The following is a 24,587-nucleotide window of genomic DNA, read 5'->3' as shown; positions in this document are numbered from 1 at the left end:
TACAACCCCATGGACTGTAGCCCGCCAGGCTCCTCTGTCCATGGGATTCTCCAGGCAAGAATACTGGAATGGCTAGCCATTTCCTTCTCCAGGGGATCTTCCCAACCCAGGGATCAAATCCAGATCTCCTGCATTGCAGGTAGATTCTTTATCATCTGAGCCACCAGGGAAACCCCATACATACATATATACATTCTTTTTTATATTCTTTTCCATTATGGTTTGTCACAGAATATTGCATATAGTTCTTTGTGTTCTATAGTAGGACCTTGTTGTGTATCCATTTTATGTGTAATAGTTTGCACCTGCTAATTCCAAATTCCCAACCCTTCCCTCCCCAACCCCTGTGTAGATAGTGGGATAATTAGCCCTCTTTAAGTGGGATAATTACAATAATGAAATGACATGAATATTCTCATTTATATTACTGATTCATCTGAAGAGCAGCATAATCGACAGAAGGGAAGATGTAAATTTGACCAGGAAAGGCAGTAGTTCTAGGATGAGAAATTTTAAAGTTGAATCCGTTTCCGTGGACAGGTTTCCTCCCTCTGCCAAAGGCACCTCCCAACACTCTTTCCAAACTGGTGCCATTTCTGAGGGATCCTCGAGGGCCAGAAACTATGCTTCGTGTCTCATGTGTTTCAGTTTAGTCCTTAACACCAGTTTTGTGGCGGTTGTATTGTGACTCTTTTTGTAGAGATGAGAAAACCGTGATTCAGTAAGGTTAACGACTCACCTCCGGAGCACAGTGATGAGACAGACTCCCTCTAGGCTGCCTTCCTCCCAACCAGTGCACTTCTGCTCCAGCCAACAGCACCAGCGGGAGAGATGTCCCTTTCTTGGGACGGTCCAGCAAGGCTTCCATGCCACCTGCTTGGGTCAGATGGCCAGGCCTAAATCAGTCATTGTGGCCAGAGACTCCAGCCAGAGCTGGGACGGCAGCTCCGCCGATCTCCACAGAAGGGACAGGTGAAGGCTGCCCTGCAGACTGGCTGCAGCTGTGGGGACGGCAGTTCACCGCAGAGGTCCCGGCCTTGCTGGGTCCCCTTTTTTGATTGAGATATCCCAACTAGGGAGGGCTTGGTTGACTACAGGACTCCTAACCCACCATTAAAAGGGACCTGACCGTTTAAACCTGCTCCACAATCTCGGTGACCCCCACTGTGATCCCCCAGAGTCACACTGAGTAGGATGTTAGAACCACTCCCGCTGGCCGAGGGACTGAGCCCGGCCAGCCTCTGGGCACATGTTGGAGTGAGGTCGATGGATGTGGGGTGTCTCACACAGGCCCTGAGACTGGCTTGTGTGTGATGTCCCCTCCCACTACAAGACTCTGCATTTAGGTATAGTGCATTCCTTTTGAGATTCTTTTACCATATAGGTTATTACAGAATATTGAGTACAGCTCCCTGTGCTATACAGTAGGTCTTTTTGATTATCTGTTTCATATATAGTGATGAGTATATGGTAATCCCAAATGACTTATTTCTCCCAGCCCCCAAAACTGTCTTAAAGTGGATCATTTCAAGACAGAATTCCGACTATCATATTAGACTCATTCTCAGAGTGGGGAGACTGACAGATGGTAAAACTGTCAGAAAGCAAGGTCCCGGCCAACAGACAGTGCAGCTCCCTTGAGTCCTTACACATTGAAGAGGGAGGAGAGAGAAGGGACCAGCGGAGGAAGCTGTTAGGGGCCGAGTACTTCCTCTTAGGAAAAGGGTCAGGATTCAAAACTGTGATCAGGAACTTTACCCCTCAGTCTGCGAGGACATATTTCTTAGAAGACAGCATCAAAGACCAAGGTTAACCATTCATTTTGGAACTTGCGTTTCCTGGTTATTAGGTTTGCTGTCTAGATGCTGGTGGTGGTTTAGTCGTGTCCCACTCTTGCGGCCCCATGGACAGTAGCCCACCAGGCTCCTCCACGGGAGGAGTCCACGGGATCTTCCAGGCAAGAATACTGGAGTGGGTAGCCATTTCTTTCTCCAGGGGAAGTTCTCGACCCAGGGATCGAACCCACATCTCCTGCATTGGCAGGCAGGTTCTTTGCCACCGAGCCACCACAGAAGCCCCTAGATGATGACAGAATGGATCTAAAATAATTGTTGTTTGCAATGAGTGAACAATTAACTGCCTGTTCCCAGCCCTCTTCACTCTCATTCCTTTATTCACCCCACCTCCGCCCTAAGCAGCCAGATCCACATTCTATTCTTACAGATTTGCCTGTTCTGAACATTGCACATAAATAGAATCGCACATCATGTGGTCTTTGGCAACTGGCTTCTTTCATTCGGCATGTTTCCCAGGCTCATTGAATTTGTAGCATGAATAGGTGCTTCATTCCTTTTTATGGGCAAATAATGTTCTGTTGTATGGTTATATCACTTTTCAAAAATTTTTTAAAATTTTTATTGACGTATAATTGATTTAAAATGCTGTATTAGTTTCAAATGTACAGCAAAGTGATTCAGTTATATGTGTATATTTTTGTATGCTAATATAAATATGTATATTCTTCATTTGCATTCTCTCCCATTGTAGGTTATTACAGGATACTGAGTGTACGCCCCTGTGCTATGCAGCAGGTCCCGGTTGGTTATCTATGTTACACACAGTGGTGCGTGTCTTTTAATCCCAAACGTTTAATTTATCCCTCCCTGCCTTTTCTTTCTGGTAAACATAAGTTTGTATTCTGTGTCTGTGAGTCTATTTCTGCTTTGTAAATAAGTTCACTTGTGTCATATTTTAGATTCCACATAAAAATGATATCATATGATACTGAGCTGGCCAAAAAGTTCGTTTGAATTTTTCAGAATACATTATAGAACAACTCAGACGAACTTATGGCCAACCCAATATTTGTCTGTCTTTATCTGGCTTTCTTCACTCAGTATGATGATTTCTAGGTCCATCCATGTTGCTGGAAATGGTATTATTTCATAATGCCACCTTTTATGTGGCACTGTGCTTTTTTATATGGCATTTTATATGGCATTAATGCTTTTTTATAACTAAGAAACACTCCATTGTGTAGATGTACCACATCTTTATCCAGTCCTCTGTCAATGGACAGATTACTTCCATGTCCTTTGTTATTGTTGTTCAGTCAGTCACGTCCGACTCTGTGACCCCATAGACGGCAGCACGCCAGGCTTCCCTGTCCTTCCCCATCTTCTGGAACTTTGTCAAACTCATGTCCATTGAGTCGGTGATGCCATCCAACCATCTCATCCTCTGTCATCACCTCCTGCTTTTAACTGCCTTCAATCTTTCCCAGCATCAGGGTCTTTTCTAGTGAGTCAGATCTTTGCATCAGGTGGACGAAGTACTGGAGCTTCAGCTTCAACATCAGTACTTCCAATGAATATTCAGTACTGATTTCCTTTAGGATTGACTGGTTTGATTTCCTTGCCTTCCAAGGGACTCTCAAGAGTCTTCTCCAACACCACAGTTCAAAAACATCACTTCATTGGCACTCAGCCTTTTTTATGGTCCAGCTCTCATATCTATACATGACTACTGGAAAATCCATAGTTTTGGCTAAATGGACCTTTGTCAGCAAAGTAACATCTCTGCTTTTTAATATGCTCTCTAGATTGGTTATAGCTTTTCTTCCAAGGAGCAAGCGTCCTTTAATTTCATGCCTGCAGTCACCATCTGCAGTGATTTTGGAGCCCAAAAAAATAAAGTCTCTCAATGTTTCCATTGTTTTCCCATCTATTTGCCATGATGTGATGGGACCAGATGCCATGATCTTCGTTTTTTGAATACTGAGTTTCAAGCCAGCTTTTTCACTCTCCTCTTTCACTGTCATCAAGAGGCTCTCTAGTTCCTCTTCGCTTTCCGTCATAAGGGTGGAGTCATCTGCATATCTGAGGCTATTGATAACTTCTCCCAGCAATCTTGATTCCAACTTGTGCTTCATCCAGCCCGACATTTTGCATGATGTAATCTGCATATAAGTTAAATATGCAGGGTGACAATATACAGCCTTGATGTACTCCTTTCCCAATTTGGAACCAGTCCGTTTTTCCATGTTCAGTTCTAACTTATGCTTCTTGACCTGCATACAGATTTCTCAGGAGGCAGGTAAGCTGGTCTGGTATTCTCATTTCTTGAAGAATTTTCTGCAGTTTTTTGTGATCTGTACAGTCAAAGGCTTTAGTATAGTCAATGAAGCAGAAGTAGATGTTTATATGGAATTCTCTTTCTTTGATTCAAATTTCTTGCTATGATCAAAATTTCTATGCTCCAACGGATATTGGCAATTTGATCTCTGGTTCCTCTGCCTTCTCTAAATATAGCTTGAACATCTGGAAGTTCTTGGTTCATGTACTGTTGAAGCCTGTCTTGGAGAATTTTGAGCATTACTTTGCTAGTATGTGAGATGAGTGCAATTGTGTGGTAGTTTGAACATTCTTTGGCATTGCCTTTCTTTGGGATTGGAATGAAAACTGACTTTTTTCAGTTCTCTGGCCACTGCTGAGTTTTCCAAATTTGCTGGTATATTGAGTGCAGCACTTTAGCAGCAGCATCTTTTAAGATTTGAAATAGCTCAGCTGAAATTCCATCACCTCCATTAGCTTTGTTTGCTGTGATGCTTTCTAAGGCCCACTTGATTTCGCATTCCAGGATGTCCGGCTCTAGGTGAGTGATCACACCATCATGATTTATCTGGGTCAGGAAGATCTTTTTTGAATAGTTCTTCTGTGTATTCTTGCCACCTCTTCTTAATATCTTCTGCTTCTGTTAGGTTCATAGCATTTATCTCCTTTATTTTGCCTATCTTTTCGTGAAATGTTCCCTTGGTATCTCTAATTTTCTTGAAGACATCTCTAGTCTTTTCTTTTCTATTGTTTTCCTCTATTTCTTTGCCTTGATCACTTAGGAAGCCTATCTTACCTCTCCTTGCTATTCTTTGAAAGTCTGCATTCAGAAGAATATATCTTTCCTTTTCTCCTTTGCCTTTCACTTCTCTTTTTCTCTCAGCTATTTGTAAGGCCTCCTCAGACACCCATTTTGCCTTTTTTAATTTCTTTTTCTTGGGGATAGTTTTGACCACCGCCTCCTGTACAGTGTCATGAACCTCCCTCCATAGTTCTTCAGGGACTCTGTGTATCAGATGTAATCCCTTGAATTGGTTACTTCCACTGTATAATCCTAAGGGATTTGATTTAGGTCGTACGTGAATGGCCTAGTGGTTTTCCCTACTTTCTTCAATCTAAGTCTGAATGTGGCCATAAGGAGTTCGTGATCGGAGCCGCAGTCAGCTCCCGGTCTTGTTTTTGCTGACTGTAGATCTTCTCTATTGTAGACAGTGCTGCTGTGAACACTGGGTCCTTGTAACTTTTGGATTATGGTTTTCTCTGGGTGTATTCACAGGACTGGGATTGCAGGATCATATGGTAGCTGTATATTTAGTTTTTTTAAGGAACCTTCACACCATTCACATTTTCCCTGTTCTGCCAGTTGATGGACCTTTGGATTTTATCTTTGGGGCTATTAGGAATAATGTCATCATGGACCTTTGTGTACATGTTTTTTGCGTAGATATATTTTAATTTCTCTTGGGTATTATTAAGAAGTGGAATTAGGTTGTATGGTATGTTGGTTTTCTGTGGCTGCCTTACAAATTACCACGAATTTAGGGGCTTAGAAAACCAGAAACGCATTCTGGAGGCTGGAGTCCAAACTGAAGGTGTCAGTCGGGCCCCCCTCTTTTCACAGGCTCCAGGGAGGCCTCTTTTCTCGCTTCTCCCCAGCTCTGGCGGCACTGGGTGCTCTTTGCCTTGAGGATTAATGACCTGAAACCTTGGCCTCCGTCTTCACCCGGCTTCTCCTCCGACTCCCTTTGTCTCCTCTTCTGTCTCTAAAAGGAAGCTTGTCATCGGACTGAGGGACCAACCAGGTAATCCAGGATGATCTCGTCTCAAGGTCCTTACCTTAATAGCACCTGCAGTCACTGTTTTCCCAAATAAAGTCATACTCACATGTTCCAATTGTTGGGGTGTGGCTATGTCTTTTTGAGTTCACCACTCACTGTTGTTCTATCTGCATTTCCTTAGTGACTGATAGCGTTCAGCATCTTTTCTTGAGCTTACTGGTCACGTTGCATCAAAGATTTATGTCAGAGAAGCCATCTGGGGTAGCCCAAGCAAAGTGGGAAGTGGGGAGCGGGCAGTCGGGGAGTGGAGGGAGACGCAGAGAGAGGCTCGGGGGGCAAGCATGTGGCAGGTTTGGTGTCCAGGGTGCAGGCTGCCTTACCTGGATCCTAGGGTTCGGGGAGGGGGTAAAAGCTTTATTCTGCTGAAGAACATCCATCTCTGTCTTATGTACAACACAATACCTATCACACAGAACACACTCAGTAAACACTTGTCAAGATATTGAACTCACTTTATTGGAAGAGAGTGACTTGGCGGAGTCTCACTAGTTCCAAGTAAATACAAGGTAAAGTCTGAATAGTCACACTGCTTCTATCAGATGTTAAAACAAACAGTTAAAAGTGCAAAATTATTTCACCTTAATAACATTCTGGGAGACCCAGCCTCCTATTTCTATCAGCAAAGTTAAGCAGAAACCTAAGGCAGTTACCTTGAAATTCTTGCCAAACAAGGGGGGAAATTCAGTTCTGCACTTTATCTTGGTTTTGTTACAGGAAATGGTACAAATTGCCCAAGAATGGAATGATTGAATGTGTGTTTAAAACCACAATAAATTGTTCATTAACATTTGAGATTGATCCAGATCTGGTTAAATGCTTTAAAACCTTTTACTTAGATTCACATAGAAATCAATGTTTTGATTTACTTTAAAAGTTGAAATAATGGTTCCCAGTTTTCTCCAAACCAAGACCTTTTAAGTTCTCTTTCCCTCTGAGGAGAGATTTTGTCTGGGAAACTATGTTTATTAAGTAAATAATTAATCAATTTTCTGATGAGACAATCAGTGTTATTGTGACCAGCCCAAAACAAAGTTGTCAGCATACACAGCCTTATCTTATGTAGAGTCACAGTCCTTCCCAGCTTTCTGAAATAATTGTATTAGTTTTCAACTCCCTGTCGCAGCCTTCAGAGACCCCTCTGCCCCAGGATCTTGCTTCTCAAACTGGGGCCACATATCTCAATGGCTTCAAGTCAGTGTGTGAGGGTCAGGACCTGAAGCTCCAGTGTAAACATAGTATATTTTTCTGGAGCATCAATTTTACGCTCCCATTTTGGAGAAGTGCATTACTGAGCAAAATTTCAGAGTAAAATGCATTATCTATCTGAGGCCACACAAGAAATTCAGGCAAGGCTTTACTGGGGCTCCTGCTGCAGCGGGGTTCCATCCCTGGATCAGGAAGATCCCCTGCAGAAGAGAGTGGCTACCCACTCCAGTATTCTTGCCTGGATAATCCCATGGACACAGGAGCCTGGTGGCCTACAGTCCATGGGGTCACGAAAGAGTCGGACACAACTGAGCATGCAAGCATGCATGCTGCAACGGGGGAGTGAGGACAGACAGCTGGTTCCCCTGCTTGCTCTCCATCCTCCGAGGGGCATGCTGGTTCCTTACCTGGGGAAGGGTCTAGGGGGTCGGACCTGCAGGAGGACTTGGGTGTCTGCTCACCCTCTTGGTGGGATGTGTGTAGGGATGTGCTCAGAGCCTGCTTTTGCTCTTGATTCTTCAGAAGTGGTCAGGGGCTTCCCAGGTGGTGCTCGTGGTGAAGAACCCACCTGCCAACGAGGGAGACATAAAGTGATGGGAGTTCGATCCCCTGGAGAAAGGCATGACAACCCACTCCAGTATTCTCGCCTGGAGAATCCCATGGACAGAAGAGCCTGGTGGGCTACAGTCCATAGGGTCCCACAGAGTCAGACACGACTGAAGCGACTTAGCACATACAACTGCACTTCAGAAGTGCCAGTTGGGTTTGGGGTTTTGTTTTGTTTTGTTTTTTATCTTTTTGTACATAGTTTGCCCCAGTTACACATTCTGGCAAGCTTCACGTGCTCTCAAGCTTCACGTGCTCACAAGCTTCACATGCTTGAAAGCTTCACATGCTCTCAAGCTTCAGGAGTTGGTGATGGACAAGGGAAGCCTGGCGTTTTGCAGTCCATGGGGTCGCAGAGTCAAACACAACTGAGCGACTGAGCTGAGCTGAGCTGAGCACGTGCTCGCAGTTATTTTTTTCCCTTATGGTCTCTTTGTATTTTGTTGCTCAGGGAGACGTTTGTCCAAGCTCAAGCCCTAGAGCAGAATCCCAGGTCCCAGATCCCAGCCTGTCTCAAACGGCTTTAAAGAACTTACAGAGCTGCTTGTGTTTTGCCCCCAGATGCCTGTGGTTACCTCTGAGAAGCTGTGTCCCTGAGGGGAAGGATTAAAAGGACCCCAACTTGGGGAGGTCAAAATGTGTTTAGAAAATACTGTAAGCGCTTGGGACTGAAGATTACAGACCCTACCCACCAAAGCCAGTGCTTCACTGGAGGCTGGGTTTGCTCTGCCCCGTGGAGGGAATTGAAGGGAGACTGTGAGGAGCAGTGTGTGCGTGGGGGAGCTGTGAGCATCCTTGCGAAGTCCCCCTGAGCCGGGAGTAAAAGCTCTTCGGCCTGTGACTGCCTGGTACCCGGTGGCTGGTTCCCTGTTTGTTGGTCATGGGGGCCCATTCTGAAACACTGAAGCAAGGGCTGAGTCTCACCTTAGAGTCAATATGGGCCCGAGGAGACACCATTATTTCCCTTTTCTTTTTTTTTAAACTTTATTTATTCGTTATATTTTTGGCCGTGCTGGCTCTCTGTCGCTGTGTGTGGGATTTGTCTCGTTACGAAGAGCAAGGGCTCCTCTGCAGTTGCTCTGCTCCAGCCCCTCATCGCGGCGGCTTCTCCCTCGATGGAGCACAGTCCAGGCAGGCTTCAGGGCTTCGTGGCTGCAGCTCGCAGGCTCAGGCGTCGTGGCCTGTGGGCTCTGGGTGCGTGGGCTCAGTGGTTGGAGCACACAGGCTTAGTTGGTCCACAGCAGGTAGGATCCTCCCGGACCAGGAAATTGGACTCCGCCCCCTGCACTGACAGGCAGATTCATCCACCATACCACAAAGGAAGTCCTTTTTTTCCCTTTCAGTGATGGTTATTTTCCCCTCAGTGTTAGTTATAAATGAAAAGGCCAGAATGCCATTTTAACCCTGAAAGCATATTTTTTTTTTTACAAGAAATCAAACTGACCTACTGACAAACTATAAAAATAAAAAAAGGTAGGAAATGAAGTTTGGGCATTGAACTGTCCCTATATGTACATAGAGTCTCCTGGAAGGACCACGCTTGGGGTCAGAAGACTCCAGAGCCCACACCTTCACCAAGACTCCTGTGTGCCAGGCTCCTTGTAGCTCAAGAGAGATCTTGGCAGCTTTTTTTTTTTCAGGCTTCTCCTGTATTAAAATGATATGCCGTGTTGCTGCACATGGCAATGTTGTATGTATGTACCACACTTTCTTTATCCATTCATCTATTGATGAACACTTAGGTTTGCTGTGACATAGATGGACCAGAGATTGTCATACTCAGTGAAGTAAGTCAGACAGAGAAAGACAGATATTATATGATATCACTTATATGTGGAATAAAAAAAAAAATACTACAAATGAACTTATTTACAAAATAGAAACAGATTCACAGACCAAGAAAAAAAACTTATACTTACCAAAGGGGAAAGAGGCGAGAGATAAATTAGGACTTTGGGATTAACAGACAGACACTATTATGTATGAAACAGATAAACAACAGCACTGACTGTATAGCATGGGGAACCTATACTGGGGAAGAGTCTGAAGCTTGAATTTGACACGTGAAACTAACACAGTATTGTAAATCAACTATAGTAAAAAAAAAAATAGACCAAAACGGAGTCACTTTAAGAATATTCACAGATGACCAATGAGAACTTTTAACCGATGCAAGCCTTGATGTCGTCTCATCAAGAGATTGTGTCTGAAGTCTAACGTAGAGACTCAGTGATTTGAGGCCTTGGGCAGTGGGCCATGTGGCACACCCAGCCTCTGGTCTGGACATTGAAAACCAAGGGCCTCTTAACTGTTCTCTTGCCCAGGTGAAGGCCAGATCCCAGAACCCAGAGTCCTTGCTCCCCTTTCATGTAGAGAAAGGAAAAACATCCCTACTCAGACACCACTTAACTTAGCAAGCAGGTTGGCCTATCTCAAAGGAGGGCCTGCTCCTGACTCCAGGAGAGAAGTCCTGACTTTGTGTTCTGTTTTATTAGCCCCAGGGATGGATGGAGGGCCGTCCTCTCCACACTCCTTTTCCTGATGTTTTGACTTATGCAGTCAAGCATAAGTGTCACCAGGTCCCCAGCACAAGTGGCATGTAATTAGAGAAACTGAGGGTGAGCAGGTGACTGGCTTCTTAGCTTAGCTGAATCACAGGAGTGAGTTGAGTTCAACAAAAAGGTACACAGTGACTGGTCAGAGAGGAGGGGAGTGTGATAGGTCACACACAGAGGCACCTGGGGTTGCAGCTCTGGAAAAGTCTTAGGCTGGGCTGTTTCACATGGGCATATTTCATTATTCTTTCAATGGTATTTGTTGTATCTATTTCATGATTCTCTAAGTAGTATATGATAGATTTTGAATCACTTAAAAAGTTTAAAAGTGCACCATAGCCAAAACAATCTTAAGAAAGGAAAAAAAGAATGGGACAAATCAGGTTTCCTGACTTCAGACTAAACTACAAAGCTACAGAAATCAAAACAGTATAGTACTGACACTAAAACAGACACACAAATCAATGAAACAGGAGAGAAAGCCTGGAAATAAACCTACACACTTATGGTCAATCTGTGACAGAAGAGGCAAGAATACACAATGGAGGGAAGGACAGTCTCTTCAGTAAGTGGTGCTAGGAAAACCGGAGAGCTACATTGAAAAGAATGAAAGTAGAACATAGACCATATGCAAAAAATACACTCAAAGTGGGTTAAAGATCTAAATGTAAGACTAGATACTATGAAAACTCTTAGAGGAACACGTAGGCAGAACATTCTTTGACATAAGTCGCAGCAAGATCTTTTTGGACTCACCTCCTAGAGTAATAGTGAAATAATGCCATTTGCAGCAATGTGGATGAAGTGAGAGAGTATCATACTAAGTGAAGTAAGACGGATAGGGAGACAAATACCGTATGATATCATGTATATGTGGAATCTTAAAAAATGATACAAATGAACTTATTTACAAAACAAAAACAGGCTCTGAAAACAAATTTATGGTTATCAAAGGGGAAAGGTTGAGGGGAAGGGATAAATTAGGAGTTTGAGATTGACATATATGCACTCCTATAAAATATATAATCAACAGAGACTTACTGTAGAGCATAGGAAACGCTTCTCAATGTTCTGTAATAACTTAAATAGAAAAGAAGTCTGAAAAAGAATGGCTATATGTATAACCCAATAGCTTTGTTGTACATGTGAAACTAATAGAACATTATAAATCAACTATTTCAATGTAAAATTTAAAAAATAATTTTTAATAATAAAAATAAAAGCACACCATATCTCCACCTCCCTTTAGGAACAAGGTGGGGTATAAATATCTATGCAGATAGATAAAGCAGTGTGTTCATGTGAATGCTTCTTTTTCTCTCCAGCATCTGGTCAATATTTGCAATGAGGACATACATGTTCATATTTTACCCCCGCAAACCAAATACTTTCAGGTCAAGTATGTGAAAAAGGTAAGTGTCCCCGGGTGAGCTGTCCTCCCTCGATGGTCACGGTTGGATGTCGCTTTCCGTGTGGGGGTCTGTCTGGGATGGTGCGTGGTGTGTTGCCCGTGGCGCTGCTCCTGTGGCCTCTGGGGTCTCCCGACACGAGCCCCCCTGTCTTCCAGGAGCAGCGCCTCGTCCCTGGCTTGTCCCTCAGGATCACCGTTACGTTTTCTCCGGATGAGTGGCGATACTATTATGATTGCATCCGCGTCCACTGTAAGGTAAGCGCCTTAAAGTTAAATTCTGGGAGAGTGGGATGGTATCAAAACGTATATCTTCAAGAGTAGAAAAAAGAGATGGAATTACAAGTATAAAGTTTCTCAGCCCAGTGCCTCAGGTAGCGACCTGAGTGGCTTGGGAGTCCTTGTCCAGCGATGTGGGTCCCAGCTGCGGAAGCCTCAGGTTGCTGAGCACTGGGGCAGAGCCAGAGATACTGCTTGTTCTCACCTTTCCTGGCCTAAAATCCTAATTTATCTTATGGTCCTGGGAGTTACTGAACACTTTTCAAATAACTTAAACATCATCCTTTAAGTGCTAGGCGAGAAAATCAGCAACAACCCTGAGCTGTGATTATGAACACCTAGTACTAACGGCTGACGCCCTCCGAGGCAGCCCTGGGGGTCTGCAGGGAGAAGGGGGCCTGTGTGGCCGACCGCAGAGGCTGTGCTCTGTGAGCCTCTCCCAGCCCACCTAATTCATCCTTGGCCCCCAGACCCCAGGTCCACATGCTGTCCAGTCCCCCCCTCAGAACTGGCACTCACCCCACCTCCTGCCCCCTGCTCTGACTTTCATGCCTGGCCCTTGAGAAGTTGAGAAGCCCCAAGGGTAACGAAATTTAACTTTGCAAAACTAAAGTGGAAGAGTATGATTTAGCAGTAAACAAATTTCAGCTTCTAAAGGGGGAGAGGGAACTAAAGATATTTGCTTTAGAATATTGCTTTCAGAAAGAATATTCGGTACCAAGAACAAAAGTCCCCAGCGTCCTGTGAATTAGTAGCAAAGCTAGTAGTGCCTCCTACTTGTATGGCTCTTTAAACTTTTTAAGGCCATCATCTGCTTTCATTCTCAAAAGTACCTTTGAAGAAAGGTGGAATTATCCCCAGTTGAAAGCAAAGGGAGACATGAGCTGTGGGGAGGTCAGAAGTCTAACTCAAGGCCGTGCGCTGTGCAGGTCTAGGAGCAGGGCTCTGTGCCTCTGGCTGGTCCAGTTTGCTGTTCAATGCTGTCTGTATCAGCTGATTCTGTGCTGGCTTTTCTTTATCTCAGGCCATGCAAGACTGTTTCCTCTATAGTATTCTGAAAGAGAAACAGATTACTGTCTTCATCTCTACATGAAGTCATCATATGATTATCTTTAGCTTTCCTGAATAAAATTGAATGTAATTTCAATGAAATATACTTAAAATGTTCTCTACTTTGTGTATAACTAAGAACAGTCAGTATCTCAAATGTTATATTTAAGCACTCAGGTTTTTTTTAAGGAAATGTTTTTCCTTTTTTTCTGGAAATATTTTTTAATGATAGAAAACAGAACAAGAAATAAAGGATCTGCAGATTCATCTTTGAAAATTATAGTCTTAAGCGTGGTTAACTTGACTTTTTTCTTGTTAATTTTAGGGAGATGAGACTTTGCTTATTCCCATTCATGCCTATCCTGTCATGAACACACTGGACTTTCCCTCATTTATAAATCTATCAAATGTTCTACTTGGTGAGAGGTAAGTTATCAAAATGAATTACCGAAGCATCATGGAATGTGAAAAGAGAGACTCACATTTGTAAAAACTTAGATTTCTATTTTTCCTAATGGAAGGTTTTCCTCCTAGATGAATTAGACTGGACTTGCAGTTGCAAAGACAAAAAACAAACAAACAAAAAAAACCTCAAAAACCAAAAAACCAAAATTAAAAAGAGTAAACAAACAAACCCAGTCAAGCCAAAATATCGTAATCGGGAAAGGAGTGTATTAGGTCATCAACCTCCAAGGAACAAGGTGGATCTTCAGGCGTGACTGGGTCTAGAGGTTTAACAAAGGCTGGGGAAACCTGAGCCTTCCCATGTCTTGGTTTCGCTGCCCTGTGCAGGCTTCTTTCTCAACAGGCTGCTCTGCACGGAGCAAGACAGCTGCCAGAAGGTCAGACACTATGGACAACAGGGGTGGTTGGAGGGGCCGTGAGGCTGTGAGTATTCACATAGGAGTCCCAGGACTGGATTGAATGCTGTTGGACCAGCTTGCGTCTCATGCCCAGACATTAGCCTGTTTTTAGATAGATTGGCAGCAGAGAAGGCAAAGGCAAGTAGACGGTCGCAATGGAAGCCAAATCTCAAGTCCTTTCTCCTTGCTGGGAAAGTAGTTGATGACTTAGGTGTACTTTAAGATGCTTCTTGTTCTTCCAGTGAATGTTTATTGAATACCTACTACCAGGCACAGTGCCGTGTGTCTCTAGGGACATAAAGAAGATGAATGTTGAGCAGTTAGACATCGAGATATAATGGCCGCACCAGTTGTTAAAGTTTGTTAAATGTTGAAATATTCCTGTACTGGTTGAGAAATACACACTGTCCTGTCCCCCCAGCTCATCTGCCTGGCGCCCCTCCTGCCACCTCTCACCTCCAGTGATGCAGTAACCAAGTTGTTATTACCTAGCAGTCTGGGCGCGGGGAGACCTGCCGGTCCTGGCTCCAGCTTTGTATCCATGCTGGCTGTGTACTGCCGGTGAAGTCCTGCTTGGGCGATGTTTTGAGTATCACCTATGTAAAAAGACCGATAGACAAAAGCTCTCATTCCAAAGGTCTTAAAGTCTAACGGGGACAGAACCATGTCATTAAGAAATTACACCACTTGCTAAGTGTTGTCATCAAGGCACACAAGGGGTTCTGTGTGGGTCCAGAAGAGGGAGTATAGAACTGACTGGGGGGATGGGGAAAGTCCTCCTGCATAAGGGGGCGCATCCAGTTATCCTCAGAGGACACCATGGGGGAGGCCATGAGGATGGCGTCCAGGCAGGGAAACCGGGTGTACAAAAGCATGGTGACCGCAGAGCGTGGATCATGCCTTGCAGGTGATGAACCCAGCCAGTAGCTAGCAGATACTAGGCGCCTCTTTTTTCTTTTATTTTTTGGCTGCAGCTGGTCTTAGTTGTGGCATGTGGGATCCTTGGTCTTTGTTGCAGCATGTAGGATCTTTAGTTGAGACCTGTGAACTCCTAGTAGCAGCATGCATGTGGAATCTAGTTCCCCTACCAAGGATTGAACCTGGGCTCCCTGCATTGGGAGTGAGGAGTCCCAGCCACTGGACCACCAGGGAGGCCCCTAGACGCCTCTTGATCTAAGGACAGAGAGTCAGCAAAGACTGTGGGCTCCAGCCTGTGTGGGGGGTCAGAGCATGTTCTGGTGCCCGTGGGCGGCACTGAGCAAGGGGATACAAGTTGCTGAAGACCCAGTAGCAGAGGAAAGAGGCAGCAACTGAGGCTTTTTGGTGGTGGGAGGGGGTGACCAGGGTGTATGAGCTTCAGGGCCTTTGAGTGAAACTCACCGTTTAGATCCGGAACAGTTGCCTTGGTTCAGCTGACGGGAGACCCTGCCTCCTGCCCAGAGGCTTGCCATGGGCTTCTGACTCACCATCTCGCTTTACTTATTTTTTGAAAATAACTCTTTAAGAAGCATCAATAAATAACACATACAAAAGAATATATAATAATATGCACAGTTTAAAGAATGATAATATATTGAAAATTGATTTTAAGACATTAAGGCATAAAGCACTACCAGTAGCTTTACAACCACTGCTCTGAATTTTGTGGCAATCATTTTTCTGATTTATTTTAGTAGTTTCGACATATCCACGGGCACCCCTACATAACATGTGGCATGGCTCTGCCAGTGTTTGATCTTTTTTCTTTTAGGCTCTGCCAGGTCTTTACTGTGGCGTACAGGATCTTTGATCTTCCTTGCGGCATGTGGGATCTAGTTCCCTGACCTGGGATCAAACCCAGGCCCCCTGCCATGAAAGCACGGACTCTTAGCCACTGGACCACCGGGGACGTCCCTGATCTTTATATAAATGAAATCATACTCTGCATCAGTTCTTTTGTAACTTGCTTTTTTGATCCAACATTATGTTCTCGTGGTGCAGTCACGTTAACCCAGAGCCGGCGTAGTTCACTGCTGTGTGTGTTTATGGCAATGTTAAAAATCTTCTCACTGCTAACAGACATGTGGATTATTGCCACTACTTTTTTTGTTGTTGTTGCTGTGACCAGCTCTGCTGTTGTATATCCTTGTGCATGGTCTGGGGTGTGTGTTCCAGAGTTTTCTACATTGTGTACCTAGAGGTGTAATTGCCAGTCCACATAGCTTCAGTGTCACCTTTTAATGCCAAATGGTTCTCTGATATGGGTGTGCCCCTTAGACACACTCCCTTTTCTCCTGCGTCATTGCCCATGGTGGGTGTTATTAGACCTTTACATTTTGGGTGATGTATATTCTTGGCCCCTGGCTCTTCTCGTCTCCATTTTCCCCCACAATGCTCAGCCAGAACTCTTTCCCAGCACTTCTTCCCTCCCCTCATCTACTTTGTCTCACTGGCCCCTCCTCAGCACTAACTGGTCTATGTAGGGACCCTAAGGGGCTAACAGAGGTGAACCCCTCCTGGCAAGACTGCTCACCCCCACTCACTCTATGTATTTTGACTCCAAACATAGCTATTTCCTTTAAATGGGTGAATAGCAATTTTCAACCAAAACCAAAGTGGTGGAAACAACTGACCTCCTAGTTCATCTGCCTTCCTCCCTCTCTCCCTCCCTCTCCCTCCAGACATCACTCCTTGTTTGGACCATAAGCCGGGCTGTCCAGGTTGAGAGCCCTGGCGCATAGACAGAAGGAAAGGTGCAGACTTCAGCCTTGGTTCTTTTTTTTTGACCACACCATGCTGCATGTGGAACTTCCTGGACCAGGAATCGAACCCGCACCCCCTGCAGTGGAAGTGTAGAGTCTTAACCCCTGGACCACCAGGGAAGCCCAACCTTGGTTCTAAACACACAAATCTGCTTATTTCCCTGGAGGCTTCTCTCAAGGAGCTTTATACATCATGCCTTTCATTTGTCATCAGAATGAAAATTTCAGCTAAACAGTTTATAAAACTTGAGTTACTGTGTGTAACACCTTGATGATTTCATAAATATTTCAAAACATAAGAGTGCTATTTTGTTTCTAGCCAACAACACCTTTCCCAGACTTGATGCTTTTGACTTAATGGCTTTCCCCCAACTTTTAATGACACAAGCTGCCCACACCGCATTCAATCCATAATGTCTGGTAGCAGCCCAGGGTAGGATAGGGTGAGTGTTTGAAAGGATTTTCTCCTGAAATATCCTCTGTTAATTTTAGGCTGTCATGGCATCTGGTCCCATCACTTCATGGCAGATAGATGGGGAACAGTGACTGACTTTATTTTTGGGGGCTCCAAAATCACTGCAGATGGTGACTGCAGCCATGAAATTAAAAAGACACTTGCTCCTTGGAAGAAAAGCTGTGACCAACCTAGACAGCATATTAAAAAGCAGACATTACTTTGCCAACAAAGGTCCGTTTAGTCAAGGCTGTGGTTTTTCCAGTAGTTATGTATGAATGTGAGAGTTGGACTATAAAGAAAGCTGAGCGCCGAAGAATTGATGCTTTTGAACTGTGGTGTTGGAAAAGACTCTTGAGAGTCCCTTGGACTGCAAGGAGATCCAACCAGTCCATCCTAAAAGAGATCAGTCCTGGGTGTTCATTGAAAGGACTGATGTTGAAGCTGAAACTCCAATACTTTGGCCACCTGATGCAAAAAGCTGACTCATTTGAAAAGACCCTGATACTGGGAAAGATTGAGGGCAGGAGAAGAAGGGGACGACAGAGGATGAGGTAATTGGATGGCATCACTGAATTAATGGACATGGGTTTAGGTAGACTCTGGGAATTGGTGATGGACAGGGAGACCTGGCGTGCTGTGGTTCATGGGGTCTCAAAGAGTTGGACATGACTGAGCGACTGAACTGAACTGAACTGAAGGATTGAAGGTATTATTTGGGTAGGTTCTTTATTCAACATCCATTCATTCATTCAACAAACCTTTATAGAATGCCTACTGGGTGCCCGGCACAACGGTAGTACTGAGGATACATGAATCTCATCTCACAAATAGACAATTCTTTATTTTATTGAAGTTTAGTTGTATTATAATGCTGTGTTTACTTTTGGGGCATAGCAAAGTGATTCAGATATATGTATACACATACACAGAAGAGGGCATGGCAGCCCACTCCAGTGTTCTTGCCTAGAGAATCCCATGGACAGAGGAGCCTGGCAGGCTACAGTCCAGTGGGTAGCAAAGAGTCGGGCATGACTGAGCGACTTAGCACGCGCTCACGCAGACATACACATACATACTTTTTCATATTCTTTTCCACTATGGTTTATCACAGGGTATTTAATATATTTCCCTGTGCTATACAGTAGGACCTTTTTGTTTATCCATTCTGTATACAATAGTTTGCATCTGCTAATCCCAAACTCCCAGTTCTTCCCTCCCTCAACCCCCTCCCCCTCAGCAACCACATGTCTGTTCTTTGTGTTTGTGAATCTGTTTCTGTTTTGTAGATAAGTTCATTTGTGTCTTGTTTTACATGTGTGTGTGCATGCTGAGTCACTTCAGTCTTGTTCAACTCTGCCAGGCTTCTCTGTCCATCGGATTCTCTCGGTAAGAATACTGGAGTGGGTTGCCATGCCCTCCTCCAAAGGATCTTCCCAACCCAGGGATCAAATCTGTGTCTCTTTTGTCTCCTGCATTGGCAGGCAGGTTTTTTACCATTAGCACCACCTGGGAAGCCCCAGATTATACATATAAATGAAATATGAGGTTTGTCTTTCTCTTTCTGACTTACTTCATTTAGTATGATGATCTCTAGGTCAATCCATGTTGCTGCAGATGGCATTATTTCATTCTTTTAAGGCTGAGTAATATTCTGTTGTATTTATGTACCGCATCTTCTGTATTCATTCCTCTGTTGATGGATGTTTAGGTTGTTCCATGTTTTGGCTCCTGCTGCTATGAACATAGGGGTGCATGTATCTTTTTGAATTATAATTTTGTCTGGATGTATGTCCAGAAGTGGGATTGCTGGGTCATATGGCAGCTCTATTTTTAGTTTTTTAAGGAACCTCCATACTGTTTTCCACAATGGCTACACCAACTGACATTCCCACCATCAGTGTAGGAAGGTTCCCTTTTCTTCACACTCTCTCCAGTACTTACTGTTTGTAGACATTTTAATGATGGCCTTTCTGACAATGAGGTGGTACTTCATTGTAGTTTTAATCTGCATTTCTCTAATAATTAGCAATGGTGAGCATCTTTTCATGTGACTGTTGGCCATCTGTATGTCTTCTTAGCAGAAATATCTGTTAAGGTCTTCTGCCTGTTTTTCAATTTGTTTGTTTTATAGACAAACAATGCTTGGGGTATTGATCTTTTTTTAATATGAATTTCTGACTGCGCCGGGTCTTTGTTGGTGTGTGTGGGCTTCTCATTGTGGTGTCTTCACTCGTTGCAACACTGGGGCCCAACAGCGCGGGCTCAGTAGTTGCTGCACAGGCTTAGTTGCTCCGAGGTATGCGGGGTCATCCTGGACCAGGGATCGAAGCTGTGTCCCTCTTCGTTGGCGGGCAGATTCTTAGTTACCAGACCCCCAGGGCAGTCCTGGGTTGTTTGTTTTGCTGTTGTTGTTGAGTTGTATGAGCTGTTCGTTAAATGGATGATTCTAATTTCTAACTCAGTGTGTTCTGAGGAAGGACACCTAACCCAGCTCAGTGTGAAGTGAGTTGGTGGCAGGTGGGACAGGGAAGCTCAGAAGAGACTTCCCAGAGGAGAATGTGCTTGCCCTGAGCTTTCAAATCAGCCGGCAGTGGAAGGGAGCAGAGCAGGAGGAAAGAGGGGTGTTTTCGGTAGCACCGATGCTTGGGCAGAGTCAGAGGTGTGGAAGGCGCAGCAGATTTGGGCCTGTCGGGAACATTTATTAGCCTGGGGCAGGGGAAGCAGGGAGAAGGCTGAGAAAGGAAGGCCTCAGAGGCTGTGCTGGGGGCGTGGATTTCAGTGATGCCGCCAGTGAACGATGGAAGCAGAGAAACGCACAGTCTAGTCTACCTGATTGAAGCCTCACCTGAGTGGCCTGTGCGGGAACCAGAGGAGGCATGGCCAGCACTGCTGTGCACACCCAGGCCCAAGACAGGAGGGGCCCCGGTGCACCTCAAAAGCAGGCGCCGCTTGTCTTGTCTTGTTCAGTTGCTCAGTCGTGTCCGACTCTTTGCAACCTCATGATCTTTCACTATCTCCCGGAGTTTGCTCAGACTCATGTCCGTTGTATGGACATGGCCATCGGTGATGCCATCCAATCATCTCATCCTTCGTCGCCCCCTTCTCCTCTTTCCCCTCCATCTTTCCCAGCATCAGGGTCTTTTCTAATGAGTCAGATCTTCGCATCAGGCGGCCCAAGTATTGCAGCTTCAGCTTCAGCATCAGTCCTTCAGGGTTGATTTCCTTTAGGATTGGCCGGTTTGATCTCTTTGCTGCCCAAGGGGCTCTCCAAAGTCTTCTGCAGCACCACAGTTTGAAGGCATCAATTCTTCAGCACTCAGCCTTCTTTATGGTCCAACTCTCACATCCATACATGACTGCTGGAAAAACCATAGCCTTGACTAGATGGACCGTTGTTGGCAAAGTGATGTCTCTGCTTTTCGATGTGCTGTCTAGGTTTGTCATAGCTTTTCTTCCAAGGAGCAAGTGTCTTTTAATTTCAGGGCTGCAGTCACCATCCATAGTGATTTTGGAGCCCAATAAAATAAAATCTTTCACTGTTTCCACTTTCTCCCCATCTATTTGCCATAAAGTGATGGGACCAGATGCCATGATCTTCATTTTTCAAATGTTGAGCTTTAAACCAGCTTTTTCACCCTCCTCTTTCACCCTCATCAAGAGGTCCTTTAGTTCCCCTTCGATTTCTCCCGTTACGGTGGTACTCTCTATATCTGATGTTGTTGATGTTTCTCCCAGCAGTCTTGAGTCCAGCTTGTGATTCATCCGGCCTGACGTTTCACATGATGTACTCTGCATATAAGTTAAACAAGCAGGTGACAATATGTAACCTTGACGAACTCCTTTTCCAGTTTCGAGCCTGTCCCTTGTTCCATGCCCAGTTCTAACTGTTGCTCCTTGACTTGCATACAGGTTTCTCAGGAAACACGTAAGTTAGTCTGGTATTCCCATCTCTTTAAGAGTTTTCCATAGCTTGTTGTATTCCATCAGTCAAAGGTTTTGCATAGTCAATGAAACAGAGATAGATGTTTCTCTGGGATATCCTTGCTCTTTCTATGATCCAGCGGATGTTGGCAATTTGGTCTCTGGTTCCTCTGCCTTTTCTAAACCCACCTTGCACCTCTGGAAGGTCTTGATTCACATACTGCTTGAAGTCTAGCTTGAAGAATTTTGAGCATTACCTTGCTAGCACGTGAAAAGAACAGAATATTAGAGTAGTTTGAGCATTGTTTGGCATTGCCCTTGTTTGGGACTGGAATGAAAACTGAACTTTTCCAGTCTTGTAGGCAGTGCTGAATTTTCCAAATTTTCCAGCATACTGAGTGCAGCACTTTCACGGGCACGGATTGCAAATATTTAAAGGAAGCAGTGCGGCCTTAGGTTCCTTAGAAGCGGAGATAAGGATCCATTGCCCACGATTTTTTAAGCCAGAACCCATAAAGGAGTGCAGGGCAGGGATGAGGTTGCCCAGCCCCTAAGCTGAAGGTACTTCTCTGGAGAAGGTCATGGGAAGAGTCCTCAGCCACGCGCCCCCCTCCCCCCCCCGGAGCCCAGCACTGGGAGCTCCAGCTGGTGAAGGAGAGGAGCCGTAGCATCGCCGCAGGGCCCAGCAAGCAGCCACCCTTGGGTCACACAACCCGCCTGTCAGCTCTCTGTCTGGCTTTATCTGGCTCTGGGATTGCCCTTCTCTGGAGTGACAATGCAGACTCCCTGTGAGGTTGAGGTGATGTGAGCTGCTGCCTGGCGGGGTGATTGTCTCCTGATGGGTGGTGTCATGATGGAGAGTATAGGGCTGGCTACGCCTGGTGCTGCCTCCTGGGGACAGAGGGGCCCTTCAGTGTGACCTTGCACTGCTCATGGTTCACTTATTATTCTAGTTGCTATAAGACTTTGACAGTTGGTGGCATTAATTACGTAGATTTTTCTTTTTTGCATTGCATGGCTACGTACACTATTCTGATACATATAATTCATAAATTAAGGTTCTTTAGAAAAGTTATATGCAAGACATGCAATACTGGATTTGTATCAATACAGTGGATCCCAGGATGTGATTAATTGGAGAAAAAAAAAGTTGGACTAGGCATTTTGGCTAAAGGAAGGAGAAGTTATAACACAGAGTACACACACTTCTGGTTTGAAAGGCAACTGCAGCGTGGGCACTTGGCTCAATATAATTTATGATAAACTATTAATACTCCTCCCTACAAGAGTGGACCTGCTGCAGCCACTGCTCGGTGAGTGAGAAGCAGTGATCCCTCTCACCTGAGACCTCCAGTCTGACCTCTCACCTGGGAGCCCATCAGGCCACCGCCTGCCCTCGAGGCTGATTTGCAGTCGTGTGTGGTCGGTCACTCAGTGGTGTCTGACCCTGCGACCCCATGGACTGTAACACACCAGGCTCCTATGTCCATGGGATCCTCTAGGCAAGAATACTGAAGTGGGTTGCCATTTCCTCCTCCAGGGGATCTTCCCGACCCTGGGATCGAACCCATGTCCCCTGTGGCTCCTGCACTGGGAGGTGGATTTTTCACCACCGAGCCACCTAGGAGCCCCGATTTGCAGCCCCGCTTCTACTATTTCCCTGCCTCGGCCCTCAGTCCCTACCCGTCCGTGAATACGAATCCCCCCAACTCTGCTCCATCTCTTCTCCAGGGACTGCTTGTGAGGCCCAGCTCTGGGGCCAGAAATGATGCACATGCAGAGGCTACCTTTGCAGCCAACCTCACCCAGTATCCCCGCTCCGCACCCAGAGGGCCAGCACCTCCTCCGGCCGCACTGGCCACCTGCTAGCGTGTCTCCCGGGATGGGCACGCGCTTCTGACACCTATGCCTCCGGCTCCTTCTTAGCCCTGTCGCTTCTCAGCCCCTCAAACTCTGTCTCTCCCTTCTTAGCTCCTGTGGAGCGCTAACGCCCTGGATGGTTTCCTGAGGATCAGCTTGCCGCAGAGAGTGGGGTGTGTCGCTCCAACACCCCTATCTTTTCTGGCGCAAATGGTTTATCCCTCAGCTTGTCACCCATCCGCCCTTTCTGATTTTATTAAACTGCTGACCTGCCCTGTTTAGTCCACGGAGTGGGAGTTCACATGATTTATTTTTTTGTAAACATTTCAGGGCTTATGGCTGCCAAGGGGGAGGAGGATGGGAGAGGGATGGACTAGGAGTGTGGGGCTAGCAGATGCAAACTATCTATAGAGAATGGATAAGCAACGAGGTCCTACTGTAGAGCACGGGAACTATATTCAGTATCTTGTGATAAACCACAGTAGAAAAGAACGGGAAAAAACTGTGTGTGTATAACACATTTATATATGTATAACTGGGGGCTTCCCTGGTGGCTCAGACGGTGAAGAATCAGCCTGCAATGCAGGACTCCCGGGTTCTACCCCTGGTCCAGAAGATCCCCTGGAGAAGGGGACAGCAGCCCACTGTAGTATTCCTGCCTGGAGAATTCCGTGGACAGAGGAACCTGGCAGGTTGCAGTCCACGGGGTCACAAAGAGTCAGACACGACTGAGTGACTTTCACTTTCCTGTTTAACTGAGTCACTTTGCTATAGAGCAGAAATTAACACAACATAGTATATCAACTATCCTTCTTTAAAATAAATTTTAAAAATTTCAGTTAGTTGCCAGTGTTGAAAAATCAGAGGATTTCATGTGAAATTTAGATTTCCACTTTTTGGTGGTTTTGTGTGTGTATGTGTGTGTGTGTGTGTTTTAAAAAGGAAGCTCCAGCAGTACCAGGCACAGATTCCTACCTGATCACCATCAGCCCAGCAGGGACGGCATGGACGCTGCCCCTCCCGAGGGCCCTGCCTCTGCCAGGCACCACCGTCCCCACCTCCCCCCGCTGCGTCCCCGGCCACCCTCTCCCCGCAGTGTCACCTGCCCGGCCTGTGGGGACCCTCAGTAAAGAAACTGGGAAGGAGACAGCGCCGTGCAGGGTCTGGAGTCCCGTCCAAGCTCTGCTTGGCGATGTCTGCGCAGCCCTGAAAGGTGACAGCCATCGTCACTGTCGTCACCAAGGAGGTTTTTGCCCAGCTGATGCGCAGATGAGACCAGACAGTTTGGCTCACGCTTTAACAATGGTGGACAACTTACAGAGAAATTGCTGTGAGAGGCTTGGGGTGGGGAGGCTGGCGGCCAAGCTGAAGGTGGGTTTCCAAGGCTCGGGGACTGGGCTGATGGCAGAGGGGTTGTGGGAAGCCCCCGAAACAACCTGTCAGGAGCGACGCATGAGCTGGGGAGGGGGGCCAGGTGGGGCAGGCAGGGAGCAGTGAGGGGGTAGCTGTAGGTTCTAGGGCTAAGAACTGCTTTCTCTTGGCGTGTTTATGCGTGTGTGTGTGTGTGTATTTTAAATTGTTTTCTTTTTTATCAGATGATAGTTGATTTACAATGTTGTGTTAGTTTTAGGTGTACAGGAAAGTGATTCAGTTATACATATATATATTTATATATTCTTTCCCCATATGGG

At 45.5% G+C, this 24,587-nt stretch overlaps 1 protein-coding gene across 1 annotated transcript in view; it reads left to right on the top strand.

Annotated features, from left to right (window-relative positions):
* Positions 1–24,587, top strand: part of CFAP221 (cilia and flagella associated protein 221) — a 118,339-nt gene that overhangs the window by 5,450 nt on the left and 88,302 nt on the right. Inside the window, exons 4-6 of the mRNA XM_065927815.1 lie at positions 11,643–11,729; positions 11,885–11,983; positions 13,380–13,480. Coding sequence (XP_065783887.1) covers positions 11,643–11,729; positions 11,885–11,983; positions 13,380–13,480 — 287 coding nt within the window. The remainder of the gene's footprint in view (positions 1–11,642; positions 11,730–11,884; positions 11,984–13,379; positions 13,481–24,587) is intronic.

The sequence above is a fragment of the Muntiacus reevesi genome, chromosome 3, assembly GCF_963930625.1.
Source record: "Muntiacus reevesi chromosome 3, mMunRee1.1, whole genome shotgun sequence".
Lineage (NCBI taxonomy): Eukaryota > Metazoa > Chordata > Mammalia > Artiodactyla > Cervidae > Muntiacus > Muntiacus reevesi.
This window is presented reverse-complemented; position numbering and strand designations above follow the sequence as displayed.